The sequence below is a fragment of the Corvus moneduloides genome, chromosome 1 (genome assembly GCF_009650955.1).
Source record: "Corvus moneduloides isolate bCorMon1 chromosome 1, bCorMon1.pri, whole genome shotgun sequence".
In the NCBI taxonomy this organism is placed as follows: domain Eukaryota; kingdom Metazoa; phylum Chordata; class Aves; order Passeriformes; family Corvidae; genus Corvus; species Corvus moneduloides.
The window spans coordinates 75123102-75146887 of NC_045476.1; the positions used below are offsets into that span (position 1 = coordinate 75123102).

A 23786-nucleotide genomic window follows, 5' to 3' on the forward strand; every position below is an offset into this window, starting at 1 on the left:
AGGATAAAATTTAAAGCTTATATAATGTTAATCGTTCAATGTTAGTAGCAAAATATTCCTTCTATTCCCTCCTTTTGCTGACTGCATCTTATTTTTAAAACACCTGTGTTTCGATATGAGTAAGGTACATTGCCATGGCAGACAGATTTTACCCATGCTACAGGAATGAACAGAGGCAGCTGGTGCCACAGCCTTCTGATATCTTTGAGAATGGTAAAAAAAATTCTTTGAAGATACAACATACATTCTCATTTTATCAAGCATTAAACTCATTATAAGAAAAAAGCATGCCTGTAATGATCTACAGTTACACAGCCCACTGACACCATTCCATATCCTCTTTATAATGGTCTTCTGGGGACCTCCCAGAGCACAGCATCCTGCTTCTAGCATGCATAACACTGAAATACATTTTAGAAGAAATTTTAATCACCTAACCAGATATATTCCTAAACTTTAATCTTTGAAAACCTTTCACTTTGCTAAAAGCTTGCATTAAAAAAAAAACCAGAACAGCAAAACCCCACTAAGTTTAATAAATTTCTTTAAAAATCGGCTACTTAGTAGGGATTACTCTACCCAGACTTGAAAATATTTCAGGATTGTAGAATTTAGGCTCAAAAATCTCCCTAGGAACAAACATTTCTATTTGTCTCAGTGAAATCAGGTTCAGCTTTTGATCTTTTATGATTCCTCTTCGACATGAAATTTTATTACACATAGGACCTTAAATTGTTCCATCTTTCTTTAACAGATCTTTTTTCTTGAACGCATGCAGAATTATTTGGTATCTGCTCATTACATTGCAAAAGCAGAGTTTTTCTTCCCTTGCCTCTCCACCCAGGTTACCAGACTGAGTAATGGTCACTGAAAATAAAACTTGCTAACTTGCCCACCCATAAAAATGACACTTCTGGAAATCATAACTTATAGAAGTACAAGCAGCAGACGGATCCATTCTAATTTAAATATCTGAATCAGAGCCTGAAGGCCCAGTCGTTAGAAAATGGTCTTACTTTCATACAAACAGAGCTATCAATAGGTAATCAACAACACAGTAAGTATAAAATCTCAGTTTTGTTGTGTACCACTGAATCTTTTTAATAAACTCATTTTGCCTTATTTCTACTGACAAACACAGGTATTTGTGGAAAAATGGCTTTAAAAATATGATGTCTACCTGCTTAAAAAGATTCCTTCCTACGGAAGTGGACCTACGAAGTGGAATTATTTTAGCCACACTGGAAGAACAAATTAAATGCATGAAATCTTTGCCAATGCTGGCACCAGGTTACTTCAGCTCCCACTCTAGGTCAGGAACATCAGAGTTTTTCTAGGACAACAGTCCTAACTCTGGCAAAGTCCAACCAGCCTACTATCAGACAGGTGAAACAGACTTTGTTTTTTGTCATATTACACCAGAAACCAACTTGTGTCTGCTGAATCAAGAGTGTTTGGTTTTGCTTTTAAGCTGTGTATCTACTCTAAGGGTGTGAATCTAATTATTTGGCCTCACTGTAGTATGCTAGGGGGAGTTTTGTTTAAATAATTCTGCTGGTTTTCCTGGCTGTCTTGGAAGATTAAGAAACTTCTGTGAGCAAAGCAAACAAATGCACAAAACAAAGCAGATGCTCTTGGTGCACAGTAGATGAGAGTTTTCAGCTACCTAGACATCCTTAATTATTTTCAGCAAAAAAGTCATCTGAGTAAAGTTGTTTGTTGTAGTAAAGGTTGTGCATTCCTCTGTTGAGGTAATCTCATCTTGGAACACTCAGCATTTCATTGACAAAATAAATAGAGCAGTTTTTTTCTTGCAACTAGTAAAAAGAAAGTGAAATCATAAAGAGAACCCAACAACACCTTTTTCTGTAGCACCTAGAGAAGGCAATAAAAGGAGGTTTTCAGGTTTTTCATGCCACTTGTAAGATACTCTGTTACTACTAAGCAATGGCAGAGGGCCCTCTTGTTGCAAGAAGCAGCAGACCCTTGGTCAGCTGAGACCCTTTAGCCCTGAATATTTAAGAATCAGCTTTTTAAAAGTACTTATGTTTATTTATTACCTTATATAAGAAGGGATTATGATGACTGTAAGACACAATTTGCGTTACACAGCAGTCATCAGTGCCTGGTGCACATTCATCCCCCAGGCTGTGGTATATTTGTATCTAGAAATTTATTTTGGGATCAACAGAGAACTCTCAAGAATTACCACAAACAGCTTTCTACAGAAATGCTGCTTCACATCTCTCTCTGTTTATGCTCTGTCTTGCTATGAGAGTAAAAGCTTAGTTCCAAATGCAAATCACAGATTATAAATATCAGAAGGTGCTAGATGTGTCATCAGAAGGGAACCCCTAATAGCAACCATCAGTAGGAAGTATAACCACAGTTTGCTAAGAATTTTGTATTCACATCTAGTGATGACATCTTTATATAGTATCATCAGTGATGCTCTGAACGGGTACAGTTTGATGGGTGCCTATCTTTGGTTCTAGTGATACTACATTTTAAGAGTGATGTATAGTAAGATATGATTTCACAATGTAAATACATTACCTATATATGCTTTGCCTCAAAAAATTCTACTAGCTTTTTATTTTTTGTACAGCACCTCATATTTCAAGGAATGGAAACCAATTCAATTTAAAATCACTAATATTCTTTTTAAAATCAAAGTACTTTTAATACTTTCAGGAACAGTACAAGGTCACCTAAGTCCAGATGCTGGCTTGACCATGCACACCTGAGGCATGAACTCCAAAATGCAGATGATTTGGCTGCAGTGGTGAGGCCATGTGTTGGTGTGTTTGCTGCATATGTGCACATGGAGAATGCGGACTGCAAAATACATCCTCCTCTGTTAAACCACTTCAAGTTCCATAGAGGATTTTTCCATGTACTATAATGCTCAAGCAATCAAATTTGCATCAAATGGCCCACTCTACTAATTGTTGAAGCATAGATTGGAATATTCTCACAGCTCAAAAAAACTTTGACGGATACAGAAAATATAGTGAGAGCTACTTTTCTCCACCATATTTTGGAATTGCAGTAATTTCCCCTGGAATGGGAAAAGCAGATACCCAATTCTCAAACTAGGTAATTAACTACTGCTTACCTCTCACTGGTGACAGGCACCACAAAGGAGCAGCTTTCCCAGTACTAATGGAAGATTGGAGAAATGAAGTTTTAAACACCCTTGCAAAATTGCAGGGCTGAACAAATGAACATTACAAGGAAAAGAGTTTGTGCTGAACTTTGCTTTCAAGATGCATAAGCCCTCTCTTTTGGTTCAGAAATTCCAACTTAGTCATCTCAGAAAGAAGTATGAGCTCCAGGATAGTATGATCCCGATACAAAGAACTCAATGGCCTAACAACTAGAATTCCCCTCCCCATCAAAGACACCCACAACATGCACAACCTTACTTAAAATCTCAGTTACAAGTCCTGCAGAGAATTAACACATCAGTTATGGTGAAGGTCTATCTCCCATTTTCTAACTTCTCATGGCAAATACCACGTACTGAGGAGCAAAACTGCCCATAACGAAAGCAAAGTCTAATGATAGTAAGAGATGGATGGTCCCAGAACTAAGCTTAGGGATGACTTTTAAAGATAATCCCCAGATCAATCTCCTTTAGAAATGAATGCAATCCTCACAGAACTACAGGATCATAGAATAATTTCGGTTCAAAGAGACCAGTGAAGGTGGCCTAGTTCAACACCCTGTCCAAAGCAGATCACTGCTTTAGGTCAGGGATTTGCCTAGTTGGGTTTTGAAAGCCTCCAGCAAAAGTTCCCACAACTTCTCTGGGCAACCTAATTATGGCTCATTTGGATTTAGTGCTCTCCCCACCATGAGTTCTTCATACAGAGAGACCCACACAAAACTAGTGCTTGCTAAGACACAAGCAAACCTAGAGTTGGCCTAACAGATGTTTTCAAAAAGGGAAAATGGGCAGATACTGTATGTGCAAAACTTGGAAAAGATTAAAGGTTCACAAATCACACAAAAAGAAATCTCTAACTTATACATCCACTTCTTAGGTCTTAGAAACTGCATTTACTATTTACTTCTATCTACTTTATCTATGCCTGATCTGTAGTACATTATGTACTATAAATGTCCTACCTTTTCTTTTCTTTTTGCATCTGGCTACCAACACGACAAAAGTTAAATACTAACTGATTTCTCAAACTCTTTTTAAAAATTATTTTTCACAGTTATGGATTTACATTCAAAACATCTAGAATATTTGTAATTCAGAATTTAGTTGTGGAAAGGGGGGTGTCACACCACAAAATTGGGAGAGTTCTCATTTTAAAATAATTCATTTCAGATGTCATATATCACAAATGGAGATGTTAATTAATGCAGAAAAATTGATGGGTTTATGATGAGCTATTGTGTATACTTTTCCAGATGATGGCAACATGCTGACAGCTTTAAAAAGTAGATGTGTTACTGTAAGGTTTATTGTCTAAGCAGCCTCCTTCCTCTGCAGCAATCTAACAGTTTACATTTACAGTTGATTATAACTTCTATTACATTCCAATATTCCCTAATCATCTCAGAGACTGTGAAATACAGCATCATTTGTCTCAAGCTCTCTCCTGTAGACACACTATTCTTCTAAAAGTCTAAAAGACAACATACGCAGCGCCACCTCTTAAAGCATCCATTCTCAGTTCTCTTAAAATATTTCAGATAGCACAATTCTGTTTTCCTCTTCAGTAGGTGTGTCAGCCAACAGAACATAATTCATCCTCAGGTTTACAGTAAGCTTTCCTTTGCAAGTAGCAGAACCAGCAAAAGTTTATTTCCTCTGTGTTTGGAGGCAAAGTTAGTTTGCAGATTCAGTGGTAAGGGACAAATTCATCCTGCTACCTCTACTTTGGCTGAGGAATTTATAGGGTTTCTCTCCTTCATTAAGCCCTTTATTCTCATACACAACCTGTACCTTGCTGTCTCTAGTGACCCAGACATTCTGTGTGAAATTTAACTGAAGTGGAAAAAAGAGGGCTTACAGCAGAGGCACAAGTACCATCTTGAAGACATAATTTCCTTAGGCCTTTATGCTTAAAACCTGGAGTTTTTAAGAAAAGTATTAAACTCAACATAACAGTGTCTTCAAAAAGTGATGCAAAACATAGCACCCAGCAACAGCCTAAGTGGAAGTAGCACTCTGGTTTTCAAAAATGATACAACTTTAGTCTATTCTCACCGATAAAGGTCACTGCTAAAGCAATCTGCCACTCTGGGGGCAGATTACACTTACGTACATCCACTTCACTTCTTTCATATCATTCGTCCAGGATACTCCCTGCTTTGACTGGGCTGCAACACATTTAAGTGTGAACAGATTGATTAACAACCAGAAATCTGAAACAAGCTGCCGCTGCATTTCACTGTAGATGAGCAGGGATTGCTGGAGATACTTTGTGGAATCAAACTATACGTGCAGAGAGGGCTGTACAACACAAACTGCACATTTCAATATGGGTGATCCTGGGCAGAAGACAGAGAGTCATTGCTTTTTAAGGGTCTGCTTTTTCAAAAGTATTGGGAGGTATGACAGCAATGACGATGGTGTTTTTGAAACAGTAGAAACACACAGAAAACAACACACACAGAAAAACACACTGGAACAATAAGCTATTTCAGAGCCAGAGAAGTTGATGAACTGACATATTCAAGCACAAGAAACCTAATCCGAATTCCTAATCAGTAGAGGTCAGACAACCTCTTTTTAATTATATTCTAGAATTTTTTAAATTATATCCTAGAAATTCATGTGGCAGTCATCAAACAGAAGGTTTGTGACACAGTAAGAAAAGTTTTCCCAACTTGTACAATAATACCTTGATTTTTTAACTATGCTGTCTCAACATATACAACAAGCAAAACAGGATGTCTTGCTTCACAATACATTAGGTAATATATTAAACAATACTTTTCTTCTTTTAATTATGTTTGACACCAAAAAAGTAGACTGTGTATATATTTTCATTCACCTGTTTCTCAGATTTGTACCTTAAAAATATTGTTCTCCTTCTAAAAGGAATTACTCATTTTTAGAGAAACAAAGGCAAGTGAGAAAAATCATTTGCTTACCAACATCCCTTCTCAATTGCAAATGCAGCAGTAGCATTATAAGCTCATCAATCAGCAGCTAGAAACATATAAAACAAATAAATACTTAGATCACCTACTTAATTCCTTTTCTGTTCTCTGGATCACTCCCTCAAGCATACAAATAATTCTGTAATACACTCCAAAATCATTGCAGATGATACACAATAACACATCAGCATGGCCTAAGCATCGGTCATGCTTATTTGAAAAGGTAATGTCTGCCTCAAAAGGTGCCTATGTTCTGTGTTATGTTGCAGTTGCTACAAAATGTTTTCCTGTAAAGCAGTAGAGAAAATACCACCTAAAATCTCAGCATCTTCTTGGTATAGCATTTAATGTTGCTTCAGTAACTCTTAAATGCCCTTGAGAAAACAAATCAAGGCTCCTTTTAATATTTTTTGACACAGACATAATTTTTTCAGGTTAGGTCTCACTGACAGCTATGTAACTGATACCCTAGAGAAATCTTATTTATTGCTCTAAAAACTGGGTGCAAACTACCAAAAGTATAAGCAAACCCAAGTGACAGATTTATGGCTAGTTACACAGCTGATAAACTGAGAAAGTGTGGTGGTAAGCTTAAAAGCCTTTCTCCCTTGATTTTTATACCTACTATTCCTATTTATGCTACTAACACACAAGAAGCTTTCATAAACTTTTAGATGTAAATCATTCAGACTCACAACAGGGTCTGCCAAAGCAAACAGGACACATCTACATGGAATCTCCGTGTCCAGTGTCAACACCCACAGCCGACTCCCACCACCCTTCCTTGCCCCAAGCAGTTCCTTAACTTCACCACCTGACCCAGATAAGGCACTGGGGCAGCTCACCTAATGACAAATAATACAGGAACAAATAAGGTGATAGAAATCTGGTTCAGGGTAAAAATATTTCAAATGCTTCAGATGAGAAATTCAGCCATTCTGAACTATGACTGTCCAGCAGCTATGCCTACAAACTTGCCCTTAGCAGAGGAGTTTTTTGTGGTTGCTTCTCAAACTTGCATAAATGTAAAGGTATCCCAACATGAAGCTGCACTGCTTTACATAATTTAAAATAAAATAAAAGACAGCATTAATAGAGATACCTTCAATGTGATCCATGATAAAAACATACTCTATTGGATAATTAAACGTATGATATTAGAGAACCTCCTTATTGCTCTGAGGCAAAGAGAACCTATCAAAAATTTGCATTTTTAACCCTTAATGTTAAATATAACATGGGGAGGTTAATGTATTTTAAAATTAGACATACAATAAAGTTACAATTTGCTCCCTTTTCTAGCATAAAAATATTTTCAATGACATAGAAATAGATCTGTTTTATGTGTAATGAAAGATGATCAGATTCAATCTTATCATTAGCAAGAAAGAAAAAGAGGTTTACCATAAAATATCTCTTTAAAATGGAGGTCCACCACTAGGAAAGCCCATTCTGTACTTGCCATATCATAGACACACCAATAAATATATTGGTTTATGTAATTACTATCTCAGTAGGTAAGGAACTAGAAAAGCCAACATCCCAGCATTTCCTGAGCTTACTACTAATTAAATCATATGCATACCGGTTCAATCCAAGGATGATCAAAGTTAATGAAAAAAATTTCAATTTAATTCAATGAACTGTGGATCAGTTCCAGACATCTAGCTGCTACTCCGTCCTCTTTCTTCTTTATCAAAAAGCACTCCAACAGTGTGAAAGTGAAGAGGGCTACAGATTTTGTGATTTTCTATTTCCCCTCAGATCTGAATTTTAAATTAATTATTTGACAGTTGACTACATTGCATAAAATTAAGTAATCTTTTCCATGAAGGTGTATTAGAGGCTACTCCGGGTTAGGAAGGAAAACTGACTACTAATATTACTGTTATATCAATAGCTTTAAAAGATTTCAACTATTTCTTTCATACACAGGTTTACCCTCATTATAAGTTGATTTGAGTGTCCCACTATTCACCCCTGCAACAATATATTGCCATATCAGAACATGTAAAATGTCAGTCCAATGTACTAGAAATAGGGCACTAAATTTATAGGGCTTTCTAAGATGAACAGAAAGACAAATTAATGTCATCTAAAGCAAAAAAAAAAAAAAAAAAGAATCAGTGCTCAGATTAAAAATCTATTTCTAGTCACATTTCAAATGCAATGTCACAACTGCCAAACAACTTCAGTAAACTGGACATTACATTTATGAAACCTATCTGAATAGCCTTTGCTTCAATTCTGATTAACAATGTTTTTTCACATTCTTTTTCACTAAATGTTTGTATTAAAAATGATAATTTAATTTTACCATCTCAAAACTCATCTCCCAGTGCTGTTCAGGTGCTTTGTAGCCATGGTTTCAGCAAATGTCCTTTCAGATCAGCCTAAAGGCTCTCATTCCTTTAAAACAGAGCTGGGAAGGAGCTGGTCAAAAATCTTTATTTAGGAAATCAATATATGCATCACTTTTAATAGCCACCGCATAATGTCTCAAATGCAATGAGTATCACATAGGAAATTAAATAATAATTAAAAAAAAAACCTTTCCTGTTCAAGAATCAAGCCAGTTAAATGAAAACTGAAGTTGTCAGCTTTCAACAGGAAGAATAGTGTCTATGCCTGAAACTTCCCATTTCATCTATACAAGGACACAAGCTTAAACAAAAAATGGTGTTTTGGCGTAGTTTCAATAACATTTATGCATGCAGTGCTGCCTAGTTGGCCACCTTACCTCTTTCCTATTCTAAGACAGATTTCGAGCCTTTCTTGTTGGAAAAGGCTTTTTTTTTTAAATCGTCACCTCCTTCTACTTCATGTTGGAGAAACACACTAAAACCAATGGAAAGGGAATGGTCCTACAACTTTTATTACCACACCTCAGGTCTCCTTCGCTGTACCTACTCAGAAGCCCTGGACAACTCTGCTGTGCCACTGGGAACCTAATGACCAGGGAGTCAGAGCTGCAGGATTTTATTCCCATGCAATGCAAAATCATCTCTCATGGAGACCTAAAATCCTGAACTGGAATGTGAAATGATCTCCCAGTATGCTTGCCCCTTCTCTCTCAACCCCTCTGTGAGATGAAAGAGGTGTAAAGAGAGAGATGTCAGAAAAGGATGACTGAAATCCCTACCCTCTTTCTTCTGTTTTGCTTTTCCAGAGAAGTTTTCTGCAGAGCCACTTTTAGGCATCCAATTAAAAACAATGTTAGCAGGGCTTTTTTACTGGGTCCAGACATGTAAAAAATGGTTCTTAAACTCAGCCCTTGCCTGAGTACACCATAGTTGCAAAATAACAGAGTTAGAGTTTAAGGTACAATGAGTAAAAACGGAGCCTTATAAATTTACCCATGTGCTAATAACTCCTCTTGAGAGAAAAAGAAATACTTTCTTATACTTTAAAACACTGCTAGCAGCTCATTCTCCTTAATAAGAGCCCACTACCTTTGAAATGTTAAATGGGACCTACTAAGAAGTAAATTCTGCTTGCTGTAACGCTTCTTAGATAATGTGAAAACCTTTACTGGTTTTGTACAATTCCCTATCACTGAAGCTCTTTTCTGTTGAGTGAGTGAAACAGAAATCAACAACCAGCTTTTTTTATTCTCCCATTTTTGTGCTAGTGACTTAGGCTGTTGTTTTTCCTTACTGTTACCATAGTCTAGAAGCAGAAGACACCTTCATCTCTCAAGAACTACTACCCAAAGTCTTAAGCCAGAATTGCAAATACGTACTACGTCACAACAAACAAAATTTGTTTAGAAACTCTGTATCATCATTTACATTTGATCCCAAATCACATGTGTTGCAAACACAAATAAAGCATGAAAAAAAATAAAACAAAAGTATAGGGAAAAGCAGCTAGCCTACACAGACTGCAGTACTGACTTGCATGTTGTAAAAGGAAAAAAAAACCCCACCACATCAGTTTCTAAACGACACAGTTCGTTCCAACCCATTTAACCTACACAAAATGCTGGACTCTCATGAACAGCAAAATTTGCAAACAATACAACAGCTCTGCCAGCAAATCTCACACAATCATAGCATCTGTCTCAATACAGTTGGTCTCACAGCAATACAAATTTCAGAAGGTGAAACAAAAATGAAGTAAGATTGCACTGCTAAACATTTTCAGTTTGCTTTCCTTTACCCTGGTCTTTTTAGCAAACTTACTTACTCTATTTACATATTTATTTTTTTACTACTCCGCTGTTATTTCCTTGATTCCAGCACTAAAATTTACCATAGGTGAATGGATAATGTATTTCTTCTAAATCCCATATGACTGTCAAGCCTGTGTACAGTCTTCCAACAAACTGCTGAGCCGCAAGATGAAGACTTATTTCACTCTTTTAAGGACAAGTGTACCCAAGAAGACACAAAAGAATTAACTGCCTAGCCAACCTCCATTAACCACCTTAAAAATTATACTTTGCATATTCTACAGTTATGAGTGCATATGGGTTACCAAAAGACAGTAAAACTGATGCGCAAATATTCTACTTGTATTATGAAACATCTTCTGTGACTACACCTAATAAATACATTAATTATGTTTAAAGCCTAAGGGTAAAAAAAGTAGTATTTTCCTTAAAAATACTTCAACTGCAACAACTGATACTGAATTATAAACAATGCTAGTTATAAATATTCATGATAAATTTAAGCCCCCTAAATTTAAAGTTCTGCCTATTCAAACAAATATAAGTCAAATTTTAAAATGCATTTGCTCAATCCTGTTCCAATTTCCTGATACAATTGTGCTCTGGTTTTGTTAAAAGTTTACAGCCAGGATTAATTCATATGTATTCAGGCAGACCTACCTTGTAACACTGTATTTGATTACATCTGAACACAACTGCCTTTACAGCATCTCAGAGGTGCTGACATCTCCAATAACTTGTTAAAGAAGAACTAGTTCCAAAATATTCTGTAGCAAGGAAAGCAAGGCAAGCATGACTTAAAACACAGATTTAAATTGTGTCTCCATGCAGTCCCACTATCACCAGATTAAAAAAAAAGGTTTGAAAGTATAACACTAAAAAGAACAAGACTAGTATTGCTAACTTCTTTCTTTGTCACTAATGCTAGAAAATAAGAAATACTTGAGTCCATGGCTCACAGCTCCCTAGGATAATGGGCTTCCAAGCACCTTCATGTTTCAACAACTGTGATGTTCCCAGGTAACATCTCCTATAAGGCTTGCTAATACTGATATACTTACTCTACACAAAGCCCAGCACAACAAACAAAAGAAATTCTTTGTCTGAAAGGCCTTGAGAAAGCCACATATTTTAATTAGGTCAGAGAACCCTTATGTGACACCAGACACATGCAAGTCACGCTTCCCTCCAGAACAAGCTTCAGTGAAAGAAAACTGAAGACAGAGCTCAGAATGCACATCTCAGACTATGGCACAGAAGTATATATATACATATATATAAAAGTATAAACATTTAAGACTATGCACAGAAGTGGATGGATGCTCCATCCAGTTTTTAAATAACAAAGGCAATACCCTCTCATCTTGCATTCCGAGCCAAGATATACACACTGACTAGGTGGAAGAAGATATGCAAGTCAGGGAACTAAAGAAAATAACAGCATAAAAGAATCAAGTTTTTATTATTAATGAAGAATAAGATGTTATTATAGCTCAAGGTCACATATGACAAAACAATCTTCAGTTAATGCCACATCTGTTACATACTGAGAAAATCAAAATTAAAAGAAAATAATTGTTTTGATTTTTTTTTCTTTAAAATCATCTGTAGAATTGCAATTTGCCACATGCTGAAAGATCGTGTTCCACACAGGCCCAGCAGGGTCTGCCACTCAGGGTCAAGACTGAGACCACAGGGGACACTAGGGTCAAATGAACTCCTAATATCAGGTGACAAAATAGGATTTGGTAGAATCTGCAATATCTCTTAAGTTTATTAAAAAATGAATCCTTTAAATAACAACTCAGGTAGCCTGACAAAGTAACTAGAATAAACATGATGTTCCCACATACTTAGTTCAAGTCTATCCAGCACAGTTTCTGTTTGTAGAATGAATACTATATTAAGAATATAACTTGCCACAACAGAACAGCAATAAAATGGTAGTGTAAAAATAAGACACATTGCGAATGGAAGTGGAGGGTGGAATACGAACCACAATCTGTGCAGGGAGGAAGAGGGACAGAAAGGAAACAGAAAAAGCTGACCTCTATCAAGCAACATCTCTCTATCTGTTTAGAACAACATTCTTTCATAAAACTTGACAAAGTTAGTGTGCCCACATAAAAAGCAAGCAGCTTTACTAAGCTCAACAAAACTTACCTCTATTTAATTACGTTTTAAATATGTGATAATTTTACGCTTACAATACCATGTCTGTCCATTTTACAACAAACTCTTCCCATAGAAAGACTTGGTGTAATTCACTATGCAATTTTCACACTGAAAGTAATTAGTATAATAAAATCAAAGTCAAAACAAAAGTTGAAAAAAAGCTATGTTCCCAGTCAAAATAAGTGAGAAAGCAATTTAAAAAATTATGCTAACACTCTCAAAAGTAAGAACACTCTCAGTGAAGGTCTTGAAAACTTTCATGAAAGTCAAACCAATTTAGAAATCCTACTTACACACAAAAAAAATAGAAGTACTATTAAATCTGTGTGAGGACCTGATAATTTGCTCTGTTTACCTGTTTTCTCCGTTTTAGATGCGGTGCATCTACTTCACCAGGAGTCATTTCCAAAAAAGGAAAAAGTTAAACAAAAATTAAAATCAACTGCATAAAAATGAATCAAAGGAAACAAAGCATGTGTACTGCCAGGTTAAAACAAACAAGCAAACAAACAAAATACAACAACAACAACAACAAAAATCCCCACAACCTGACCTTGGTCAAAACCAATACTAGGCTACAAAGCATACCTGAAAAAGCTAATCACAGAAATTGTAGAACAAGGAGATACTTAATTCAGATCTCCAGAGAGATGAACTCTCACAAATGTTCCCAGAACAGTATTTCAAAGTATTTCTTCCCCCATTCCTCTTTCCCGCCTTTCAGCAGAATGTAAACCCATCCCTATAGGAAAGCTGGCAGCTCCACTTCATAGGTCTGCACCCCCATCTAAATCAACACTTATTCCCAGCTGGAGGGAACTCACAAACTTTATTAGGAGACACTGACCCCCATTACCTTTCGCTGATGCTGCCATGGGGTCACGTAGATAAGACTGGAAAGTTAATGGTGGGGTTTGTAAATTCCTAACTATTGCCTCTCCAGAGCTCCCTGAGTTCACTCTCCATTCACCAGAGCATCCCATCCTATCCTATCCCATCCTATCCTATCCCATCCCATCCCATCTTGCATCAATAATAACTGGTGTGTAAAGCATGGAGAACTTAATTCTGCCACCTCCTCTCACACTGAACAGCAACTTATTGCCTAGGTAGTTAGGCAGATTCCAAAGGGATTATATTCAAGGATCGGGACATGCTCCAATATAAAGATGTTAAAATTTGTCCTTCTGAATTTCTTTTTCAGAAGATTATTATTTTCTATCTCTCCCTCTTTCTCTCTCTCTCTCATTATTGTTACACACCTATCTTTATGTCTCAAGTCTCATAATTTTCTTTGCATTAGGCGTAAGGAAATGCATGAATTCTATATGGAAAGCAAATTTAGATAGTTATCATACCTGTCCTTAGCAGTCGCTGAAGATGAAGAAAGATATTTTAATTATTAAATAAACTAAAATTTAATTATTAATTAAAATGGAGAGGGACTGAAAACTTGTTACTGACTAAAAAGGCTGGCAGTGCTGCTGTCAAAGACCAATTCAGAAAGCTAAATTTATTTTTGATTATTTACCTGCAAGCAGAGATAATCTTTCTTTAGCTCTGCTTCTTTTGCCTGTTAGCTTTAGTCAGTGCTTTGTTCCTTCTCAGGCTGAAAGACAAATTTTGACACGGTCACCCTAGATATAAAAAACAGAAACAGAAATAAAATAAAAATAAAATTCTATCTAGAACTGTGAAGGCATGTAAGGAAGTACTGACAATTCAGCTGATCTTACAAATGCATCAGAAGCATGATATATATAGGAACATGTCCCTAATGCACTATCACTCATTGTCAGAGCTCTGAGGACATAAAACCAATAGTGAGACGAGATGAAAGATCAAAAATGTCAAGGATCATGCAAAAGTAGATACCTTAAACTCTACCATTACTGCAGTCCCTAATATGGCTATATTGTTTTCCTCATTTCAACTAAAGCACTGCTCCATAGTCTTCTTTCATCTCCAGAAACAATTTGCTTCAGCTTCCTATTCAAACTGCTGATTTTTTTTCCTGATCAGAAGTCCAAGCTACTAGAACAAAAAGTCAAACATGGATGCACAGCACAACATAAAATGAAAATGTGCTGCAAGTGGAAAATCATATTCCCCTTCCCCTCATCTGACAGTCAGAAAACTAAATGGATTGCCTACTTACAATCCACTCAGTCCTTGATGTTTACCCATCCATTGTAAAAAACAATTTTGCTTAACTTTCTTCCACTAGAAAAAATTTAAAATATTAGTTCCTTCCACATGCCCCATTATCAGAGGTCACATCTTTCCAACACATTATAGAAGAACTTTCTACTTTTACTTTACCTTGGATAACATGTTTTCTTACATCAGATCCACGCTACCTTACATCAACATGATAGTTCTACACCTACTAATACTTTGATCTAGGAATTGCTTCCAACAAATAATCACACAAGAAGGATTTATAAGGAAATGGCTACTGAGGTGGAGTTTCAGGGAAGGACTTAAGCAGTGGTCCTTGAGTGGAGCTGGCCCCTAGCATCATCTGACAAGAAAGCCCATGCCCACAATGCAGGGAGCAGAAGAACTGGGATGCATGCAAGCAGCAGGATGTCTTTGATTTCACATGCTTGAGACATGCGATTGGGTAAGCAGAAAAAAAACCCACAGCACACAGGTGCTAGCTGTGCACCAATCCCCGAGACTGAAAGATGGAGAATCTGAGATGAAGGGCATGACCTTTACCACCACAGCATGACCGTGTGCATGCCTGTATACATACTTACATGTTTTTTGCACACTCACATACACATTTATATGTGAAAAAAAAAGATACTCAAGAGAAGAAAGAACTTTGCTCTAGCAAAACATCTGAGGTGCAATCATGATCTTTAACTCAAAAGATTGGCAGTACCATTTGTAACCAACCTGCCAAACTGGAAATCACAAGTCAGCAAAAAATATACGGGGTGGCTACAAAGAGATTCTCAGTTGCTCTTAAACAAAGTATCAGTCCTTGTTTTACAGCTAAGTTTGCTTCCTCAGCTAAAATTTTCAATATCCTTTGAAAGAGGACAGAAATAATATCAAAATAACTACATAATTTAGCCTGTCTGGCTGACAGTTACTGAGAAATAGGATGATAGTGTAAATTGCAGAGGAGGGAGAGGAGTTACACAGTGTGACTCTAAAGGGGCATAAATAAAAAAGTGGGATGAACTCAGGGAAGAGGGTGGCATAGGATGAGCATCAGAAAACATTTCTTAACAGCAATACAACATAAAGTAGAATATATTTTCCCACAGAAAGGGAAGTTATTTAAGGCTGAATTCGATAAAACACTGGAAAGCACAGCAAAGAAAGCATTTCTGAATTGATGAGGTCATGGATGAGAACACTTCATTAATACTGTCCTTCATGCTTCTCATTATTAGATTTCTGAGCAAGATTTCAGTATGACAAAAAATTACACAGCAAAAATATGGTAATTTTTTGTTGGGTTCTTGTCTTCATCAGCATTAAGGTTAGAAGTGTTTAGAAGTGTCATTTGCATTTGATGCAACTATTACATGCTAAACTATTTAACCATTACTGGTAATTTTAATCCCTATCAGATATTCTCTTGCCTATAACTGCAACACAAAATTATCCATTTAATTCTGGCCTTTTATAGTGTTTTTATTTCAAGCATTTCATAGGACTTTACCAATATACATCCACTAAGAACACCTTTCAAAATCAGTATGGTGTACAGCACTGCATTTCATTGATCCAGAAGTTATCCTGCGACTCCTGAACTGTCCAGCTCCTTAACTGTCAGGTAACACAATGCCCATGAAGTCCTCTGGAGTTGGACATGGCCACAGGAAATTAGAAAGTTAAAACTGTGGCCAACAGGGAAGACAAAATTCAGTGTTTCTTTTAGTTCAATGCCTGCAGCACAAGAGATCATGAACTAGCAAAGGTTTAGGAGCAGTGGTAAAACACGTATTCCCTTAAAAGACCTAGTACTACAACAGGCAATGCACTGCTGGTTGTGGTTTGGTTTTCCTATTACTACTATTCTTACAATCTTACTTTAAACAACACACAGCATTCTGCAATTCAGTTTGGAAAGAGATGGGGTAACTCACAAAAAGATGACCAAGAGAAGAGTTTTGTCACAATTTTTCCTTCCCTCTGAACTCCCAGGTAGAATTTTTTTAAATGCACAAAGAATTTAGGAGTATAGCTGAATTTGAAATATGGAAGTTTCTCCTCCTAAATAAAAATGTTCTTTTCTACAGGGCAACCAAATAAATGCAATTTTTTTAAAGTAGCAGAGTCAATCAAGGCCTCTTGTTGATACTGTGGAAATCTTATTCACCATAGGGAATGGTTAAATTATAGTTTGTTACATTTGTCACTGAAATCCCAAAATTCTTGTGATTTATAATCCTTCTTTCAAAGGTCCTACTCTACACTGTGCAGGATATCACTGTGCACGACCCTATCAACCAAGAACTAAGAGCAGGAAAGAAAAGAGATACCACACCACTGCAGCACAGAAAAATTAGCATGTTTTCATAAACTGAAAAACAATTATTAAAAGAGATTATAATATCACTACAATCAATTATCCTTCTGACCCCCAAAGAAAAATAATGAAAACCAACAGCAGCATGCCAGGAAAGCATGTGCTCTCTGAAAGTGTTCAGTGTCATGTCATAAAGCTGAAATAGTGCACCACAAGGAACAATCCGGCATCAGACGACAGGACATAGAATATGTTCTAGAGAATAGAACAGCTGTTTCTTTCACACCAGTCCACAGCCTCTGCAGGAATTTTATCCAAATTCCTTCCCCCCCCTTGTCTTTTAGCAACTACACACTTAAACATTCCCGGTACTATTATATCCTTTTCAAAGTGCTTATTTATCTCAAGAGATGCAGAAAGGCAAGACATATGCCACCTTTGTTCCCAGACCAAAGGCTGAAAGCAAAAACTTCTATACAAATGAACACCCACCAACCCTAAATTCAGGTGTAGTTTTCCCCTCAGGAATGAGGAGGTAGCTAATGAAGTGGTTATTACTGCTTCCCCATACACAGGCTCCAGTGTCACAGGACACACAGCGGTCATTTGGGCTGTGTCCATCCTTTCAGTTCCCTGCAGGCTTGCAGTGACATTGCACATTAACAAAGGCCAGCAGAAACACGTGTATCCCAGTCACAGCAATGTCCACTCCCTGCAGAATGACACGACTTCCAGGACCATAACCCATCTCTTCCAAGAAACCACAGTAGCAAATGCGGAAGATTATAATTAATTTTTCCAGTTAACAGTGCCAACCCAACTGCACAACGGTGACAAGTTTCTGCCAAAAATTGATCTTCCCTCCATGAGTGTATTAAAGGTTAAGCTAGAAAAGGGAGACAAGAGGAAAGACTTCTCTCCTTTGATAGATTTACTCTGCATTTAATCACGCATTGTATGCGCTTACTGCTTATTCTAAACATAGGGGGTTTCTAGGCTTTTTCAAGAGACAAACATGGTTACCTAAAAAAAAAAATGTAAAAAAACAAAACTCACAAAAACTGTCAGGGAGTTTCACGAGCAGGATTAGCATCTGAGGCTATCTAAAAATAATTTATAATTACTTTTCAAATATTAAATCAATAGCGTTCTTGTAAACAAAATTTGCTTAATGCTTTCATCCCAGTTACTCCCTCATCATTTAGAGATACAGACTGCAACATGAAAACTTTATTTCCAACAATACCTGAGGGCTGTTGTAAAATTAGATGGAACAACTGCCACACTCATCCACAGAATGACATCACATAACTTTGCTAAACTCTCAAACCTAAGTTTGGCTCTGTATGTGACAAAAACATTATCTTTTTAAGCTGTCTGAAGCCCACCATCATAACAAAGGGCAGGGTGGCCACTGCTACTTTCAGGGAAGACGGTAAGTCCATAGATACAAAGCCAGAGTTCTGCTATAATACGTATTAAGCAGCCCAGCCAGCAACAGCTGCAAAGATAGGGAGCATCAGCACCCCAAATGGGCTCTGATTCTGGCATGGCAATTTGCATCAACAACATGGCTTGGGCTACAAGGAGCATTTGGTTGGTCCCACTGGCAAATGAAGGGCACGCTTGCTTTGTATTTCTCCATGTGGGTGTCCTGAATGCCAAGACCTAAACCAAAACACACTGCTTTACAGCTTACAAGGGAAGGCCTCAAAAGCAATGCTCATCCCAGTACTGCAGCTGCATATGTTTTTCTACATTTCCTGTAACATTTCTAGTTTTGGTTTTGATAAAGAGAACATCCAGGAAATTTTCTGCATATGGAAAATCTCCATTTTCAGAAGCCTAAAAGGGCTGCTAAAACATAGCATACCTGTAAAGATAAACTTGAAATAAATTCATGTGTCTATACTAATTACATCCAAAAGCACAGAACTATTTTAGTTCTTTAAAACAAACTGTAAATTGCATCAGATGTAAAACTGACAAGAATACTCAAATGCATATGCAATAAAATATGAGTTAAATTAGAAGCAGCAATTGAAGCACTGTTGCCAGAGATATGTAGAGTATCTACATGATAGTTGTTTTACACATCTACTTTATAGAAAACAAACTGTGAAGGAAGTAGGAACCCTGTCATGATACCTGAAAGGAGGTTCTAGTGAAGTGGGGTCCGGTCTCTTCTGCTGTGCCTGCAGTGAGAAGACCAGAGGAAATGGCCTTAAACTGAGACAGGGGAGATTCAGGTTAGATAGTAGAAAAAAATGTTTTCACTGTTAGGGTGGTCAGGCATTGGAATAGGTTGCCCAGGGAGGTGGTGGAATCACCATCCCTAGAGGTCTTTAACAGGCACCTGGATGCAGTGCTGGGTGAGGGGATTTAGTGGTTTAGGGGTTACAGTGGCAGTGCTGGGTGGACAGCTGGACTGGAGATTAAAGGCCTCTTCCAACCTTGATGATTCCATGATTCTAAATAAATTGTACTGCTGATAACATTCAAAAATCAGCATTAAATACAGCTGTGGCATAATACCTCTAAGTTACGAAGTTAAGTTTATTCTGCAGTGGCAAAACTTTAAGCAAAGGAGGATGCTTGATGTGTGGTTTAAATAACAAAATTCATCTTAAAACCAGATATTGAGAGAGGAACAACTCAAACATCCCTATAACATAACAGCCCCTGGTACACTAGCACAGATGAACACCGACTGCAAATGTCTATAGTGATTTCAGAGAATCACAGAATGTTGGTGTTGGAAGGGACCTCTGAAGACCATCTAGTACAACCCCTCTGGCAAGACAGGGTCATCCTGAGCAGGTGACACAGGAACACATCCATGTGGATTTTCCATGTCCCCAGAGAAGAAGACTCCATGACCTCCCTGGGCAGCCTGTTCCAGTGTTCCGCTACCCTTAATGTAAAGTTGCTTCTCACATTGAGGTGAAACTTTTGTGTTCTAGTTTATGGCCACTGCTCCTTATCCTTTTGCTGGGCATTACTGAAGAGTCTGGCATCAAGCTCTTGTAACTCACCTTTGAGATATTTATATTATGAGATCCTCTGACAGTCCTCTATTCTCCAGACTAAACAGGCCCAGCTCCCGCACTCTCTCCTCATAAAGACAGATGCTCCAGACCCCAAATCATTTTTGTGGCCTCTGCTGGACTCTCTCCAGTACGTGAACACTGACTGCAAATGTATACAGCGGTTCCGAGGCAACCCCCTGCACACATCACTTGTTGCTCCTTTCCTGCCTCAGTATCCATCCCCCCGCGCCAGCATCCACCTCCCCGTGGCACACCAAGTACGGGGCGCGCACACCACGCTGCTGCCCTCGCCGACCACCGCTTCTGAGCGCTGGTTTCGCTTTCCCTGCCGCTCGGGCCTTCCCTCCCCGCCCTCGGGCCCTTCACAGCCGCACGGCCGAGCCCGACAGGCACCCCCGGGACAGTCGCGCCTTGTGATTCCCGCCGGAGCTACCGGGCAGGCCCGACCCGGCGAGACCCGGGAACCGACCCCGAGTCCCCCGAGCCCACCGCCCCCGGGGCTGCCCCGGCCGGGGACGCGCCTCGCCCCGCCCCGCCCCGCCCCGCCCGCGCCTCGCGCCGGGCCCGGGCCGAGCTTTGGCCGCTGCCGCTCCGCGCCGCCACTCACCGCCGGCCCTGCGGCCCCGCTCCGCCGCGGCTGCGCCCGGCGCGGGCGGCGGGAGGGCGGGGAAAAGGGGCCTCGCCGCCGCGGGAGGAGCTCGGTGTCGGCAACATGGCAGCGTCCAGCCGTGCCCAGGTGCTGCGGCTGTACCGTGCCCTGCTGCGGGAGAGCCAGCGTTTCAGCGGCTACAACTACAGGTGCGGGGAAGGGCTCCGGGGCGCGGCGCACGCAGGGCTTCCCGCCGAGGCGTGGGGTCCCGGCGGTGCTGGGGACAGGGGCGCGGGGGAGCTGCGGCCTCCGGCAACCCCGCGGAGGAGCCGAGCCGTGCCCTGGAGCGACAGCGGGACCGGCACCGGGCCTGGGCCCGCCTCGGAGCGCAGGGAATGGGCAGCCCCCGGTCCCTCTGCCAGGCCCCGGGCTGCCGCAGAAGCACCAGCAGGCTATGCCTGCTGTAAGGAGAAGGGACAGGACAGAGACTGTCCCAACCTGGAGTCTGGGGTACTTGTGCTGAGTCCGGGCTCCTCAGTAGAAGAAGGAAGGACAAGGAGATGCTGGAGAGGGTCTAGTGGAGGGCCACAAAGATGAAGAAGGGTCTGGAGCATCTCTCTTCTGAGGAGAGACTGCGGGAGCTGGGCCTGTTTAGTCTGGAGAAGGGAAGACTGAGAGGGGATCTCATTAATGCATAGAAATATCTCAGGGCTGGGGGTCATGAGGATGGTGCCCGACTCTTTTCAGTGGTGCCTGGCAACAGGATGGGGAGCAGTGGCCATAAACCAAAACACAAGAAGTTTCACTTCAACATGAGGAAGAACCTCTTTACATTGAGGGTAGCAGAACACTGGAACAGGCTGCCCAGGGAGATCATGGAGTCCCTCTGTGGAGACATTGAAAACCCATCGGATGTGTTTCTGTGTCTCCTGCTCAAGGTGACCCTGCCTTGTCAGGGGGGTTGAACTAGATGATCTCCAGAGATCCACTCCAACCCTAATGATTTTGTGAACCTGACATAGCCCATGTCTGGTCTGTGTGCTGCCCATTTCCTGGCCGAGGGGAGGTCAGGCTGCAGCCAAAGCCTGGCACCATGTGCTGTGTCCAGGCTCAGGGTGCAATGAGGGATCAGGGTTCACTCTTCCTGCCAGTCTGTGTGGCTCCCTGCCTGCCTGCCTCCTCTGGCTGTTGATGAAAGACATGCACCGTTTTTTTGGCAAAGGTTAGACATAGGCCTGGACTCCATTAGATACCTGCTGTGTTCACAGGGGGTGGTACTCACCCACACTGGCAAAATTGTATTGCCCAATGGTAGTTTATTTACTTTGCCATTCAGTTGCACCATGAGAAGAGACGTGTGAACTACCTGTGCTGTGAATCATCTCCCAGGCAAGAATTGGGAACAGAAGCCTTTAAACTTTCATAACTGTGGTGAGCTCTGTGCTCTGCAAGGCACAAGTATTCCACAAACCTCAGATGCAAGGGAGTGCCCTGAGAAGAAGGACTGTGGGGCTGAAAATGAGCTGGTACTAATAAACCTTCATCGCTGCCTCCACGCAGCAGTGTGTGTTTGCATCATGCTCTGTTGCTGTCAAGGCTTTCTCCTGCTCTTTGCTGTCCTGAGTGTACCTGATTGCCCTTGTTCTGGCTAAAAACCAGAGGATTGTAAATGGAGATGGCTTGAGATGTGCAGTTGGTGAACAGCTGAATGAAGCTCATGTCTGGGCCACGACGTGTTTTCAGCAGTGGGTTTGTACTTAGGGCTAAGCAGGGAGGAAGTGAAGTTCACAGCAAATTTTAAAGGATACAAATCATATGGTATATTTACCATGCAGATCTGGTTTTTTGACCATATCAAAGGGGCAACTTGCGCCATATCACAGCGCAAGTTGCCCCTTTCCTTAAAGGAAAGATCTCTGGTTTTGATGGGCCTGTCCTTAGATACTGTAAAATCAGAAACTGTCTAAAATCTTGTGGTGTATACACATTTGTGAGCACTAGAAGCAATAACAGTTTCCAGCAAGAAAAGATCAGCAGCTGTTACATTTAGAGGTCTGCTGTGACCACAACAACAGTTCTGCCTCGATGTTTACTCCACACCCATAGGTAAAAGGGACACCCCGTTGGCTTCTGCACAAGATAAGCAGCTCTGCCATGTCCTTAGGGCTGCTGTAATGTGATATGGCAGTGCAAGGGAGTTAACCCAAGGACTTTGTAAAGAACCAACTTCAGCAAAGTAGAAGGTATTACAGATTAGTATTATTGATTCATGGCTTCAGCTAGACAGTGTCTGAATACTTTATTACTTAAAATTGTGTATTTGTAAGAGTATGTCTGGAGTATGACCAGCTAGCTATTGTCTCCTTATTTGCTTACTGTGCTTTTTCTCCTAATTTTGTTGCTCTGGTTTAATCTGGCAGGCAGCTAAGCACCACACAAGTGCTTGCTTGCTCCCCCCTCCCCAATGGGATGGGGGAGAGAACTGGGGGAAAAAAAAGTAAAATTTGTGTGTTGAGGTGAAGACTGTTTAATAGAACAGAAAAGGAATGGATAATAATAATAATTAATTAGAATACACGAAACAAGTGATGCACAGTGCAGGTCACCACTGGCAGCCTTCAGAATAACACAGGAGCATCTCCAGTGTCCTGAAGTAAATGTCACAGAGTGTTTGGACACCCAGATATGGAGGCCAGGTTTCAACAGCAGGGAGAGGGAATTTAGTAGACTTTAAGTAATTTCATATCTGCCCTTCTGCCCTATTACCCACGCAGACAGTCTGAGCATGGGAGAGTGATTTGTACTGGAGGAAAATCAATATGCAGAGAGGCAAGATGTCAGGTTTTGAGTCAAAAAGGTGGTTTTTAACAAGTGTGCTATTTTTTTCTGCTTGGTTGACAAAAACTAGAACCTCTGATGGTTTATAATATGTTAGATTGTAGTCTCAACTAAATGGTTTTAAGGGATATTTCTAAATATCATTAGTGATTTAAATAAATATTGTGAGTGGTTTCGGTACAGAAGACAAAAGAATTTATAAACTTGTGAAAGCCATTAAAATACATCTGGTTGCAGATTAAGATAATCTGAACTTAAAAATTTCTTGTTTAACATGATTGAATCTCAGTGGTCTTAACACACGGGAATCTAATGGAAAGGAGTTCTCTCCAGGACAAT

The 23786-nt window shown here is 39.6% G+C and overlaps 2 protein-coding genes across 6 annotated transcripts in view; one reads left to right on the plus strand and one right to left on the minus strand.

Annotated features, from left to right (window-relative positions):
- The window catches only part of FARS2 (phenylalanyl-tRNA synthetase 2, mitochondrial), a 232529-nt gene extending 211862 nt beyond the window's left edge, over nucleotides 1-20667 (minus strand). For 3 of the 5 annotated variants that reach the window (XM_032116256.1, XM_032116231.1, XM_032116249.1), the window contains exons 1-3: nucleotides 20628-20667; nucleotides 14007-14112; nucleotides 6118-6175 (exon numbers count right to left, since the gene is read on the minus strand). In XM_032116256.1, coding sequence (XP_031972147.1) covers nucleotides 6118-6123 — 6 coding nt within the window. In that variant the 5' untranslated portion in view covers nucleotides 6124-6175; nucleotides 14007-14112; nucleotides 20628-20667. The remainder of the gene's footprint in view (nucleotides 1-6117; nucleotides 6176-14006; nucleotides 14113-20627) is intronic. The other 2 variants (XM_032116265.1, XM_032116240.1) reach the window with 1 other exon arrangement.
- Nucleotides 20668-20671: 4 nt separating this feature from the next.
- Nucleotides 20672-23786, plus strand: part of LYRM4 (LYR motif containing 4) — an 86366-nt gene continuing 83251 nt past the window's right edge. Inside the window, exon 1 of the mRNA XM_032116287.1 lies at nucleotides 20672-20818. Within this exon, the coding sequence (XP_031972178.1) occupies nucleotides 20733-20818 (86 nt within the window). The 5' untranslated portion in view covers nucleotides 20672-20732. The remainder of the gene's footprint in view (nucleotides 20819-23786) is intronic.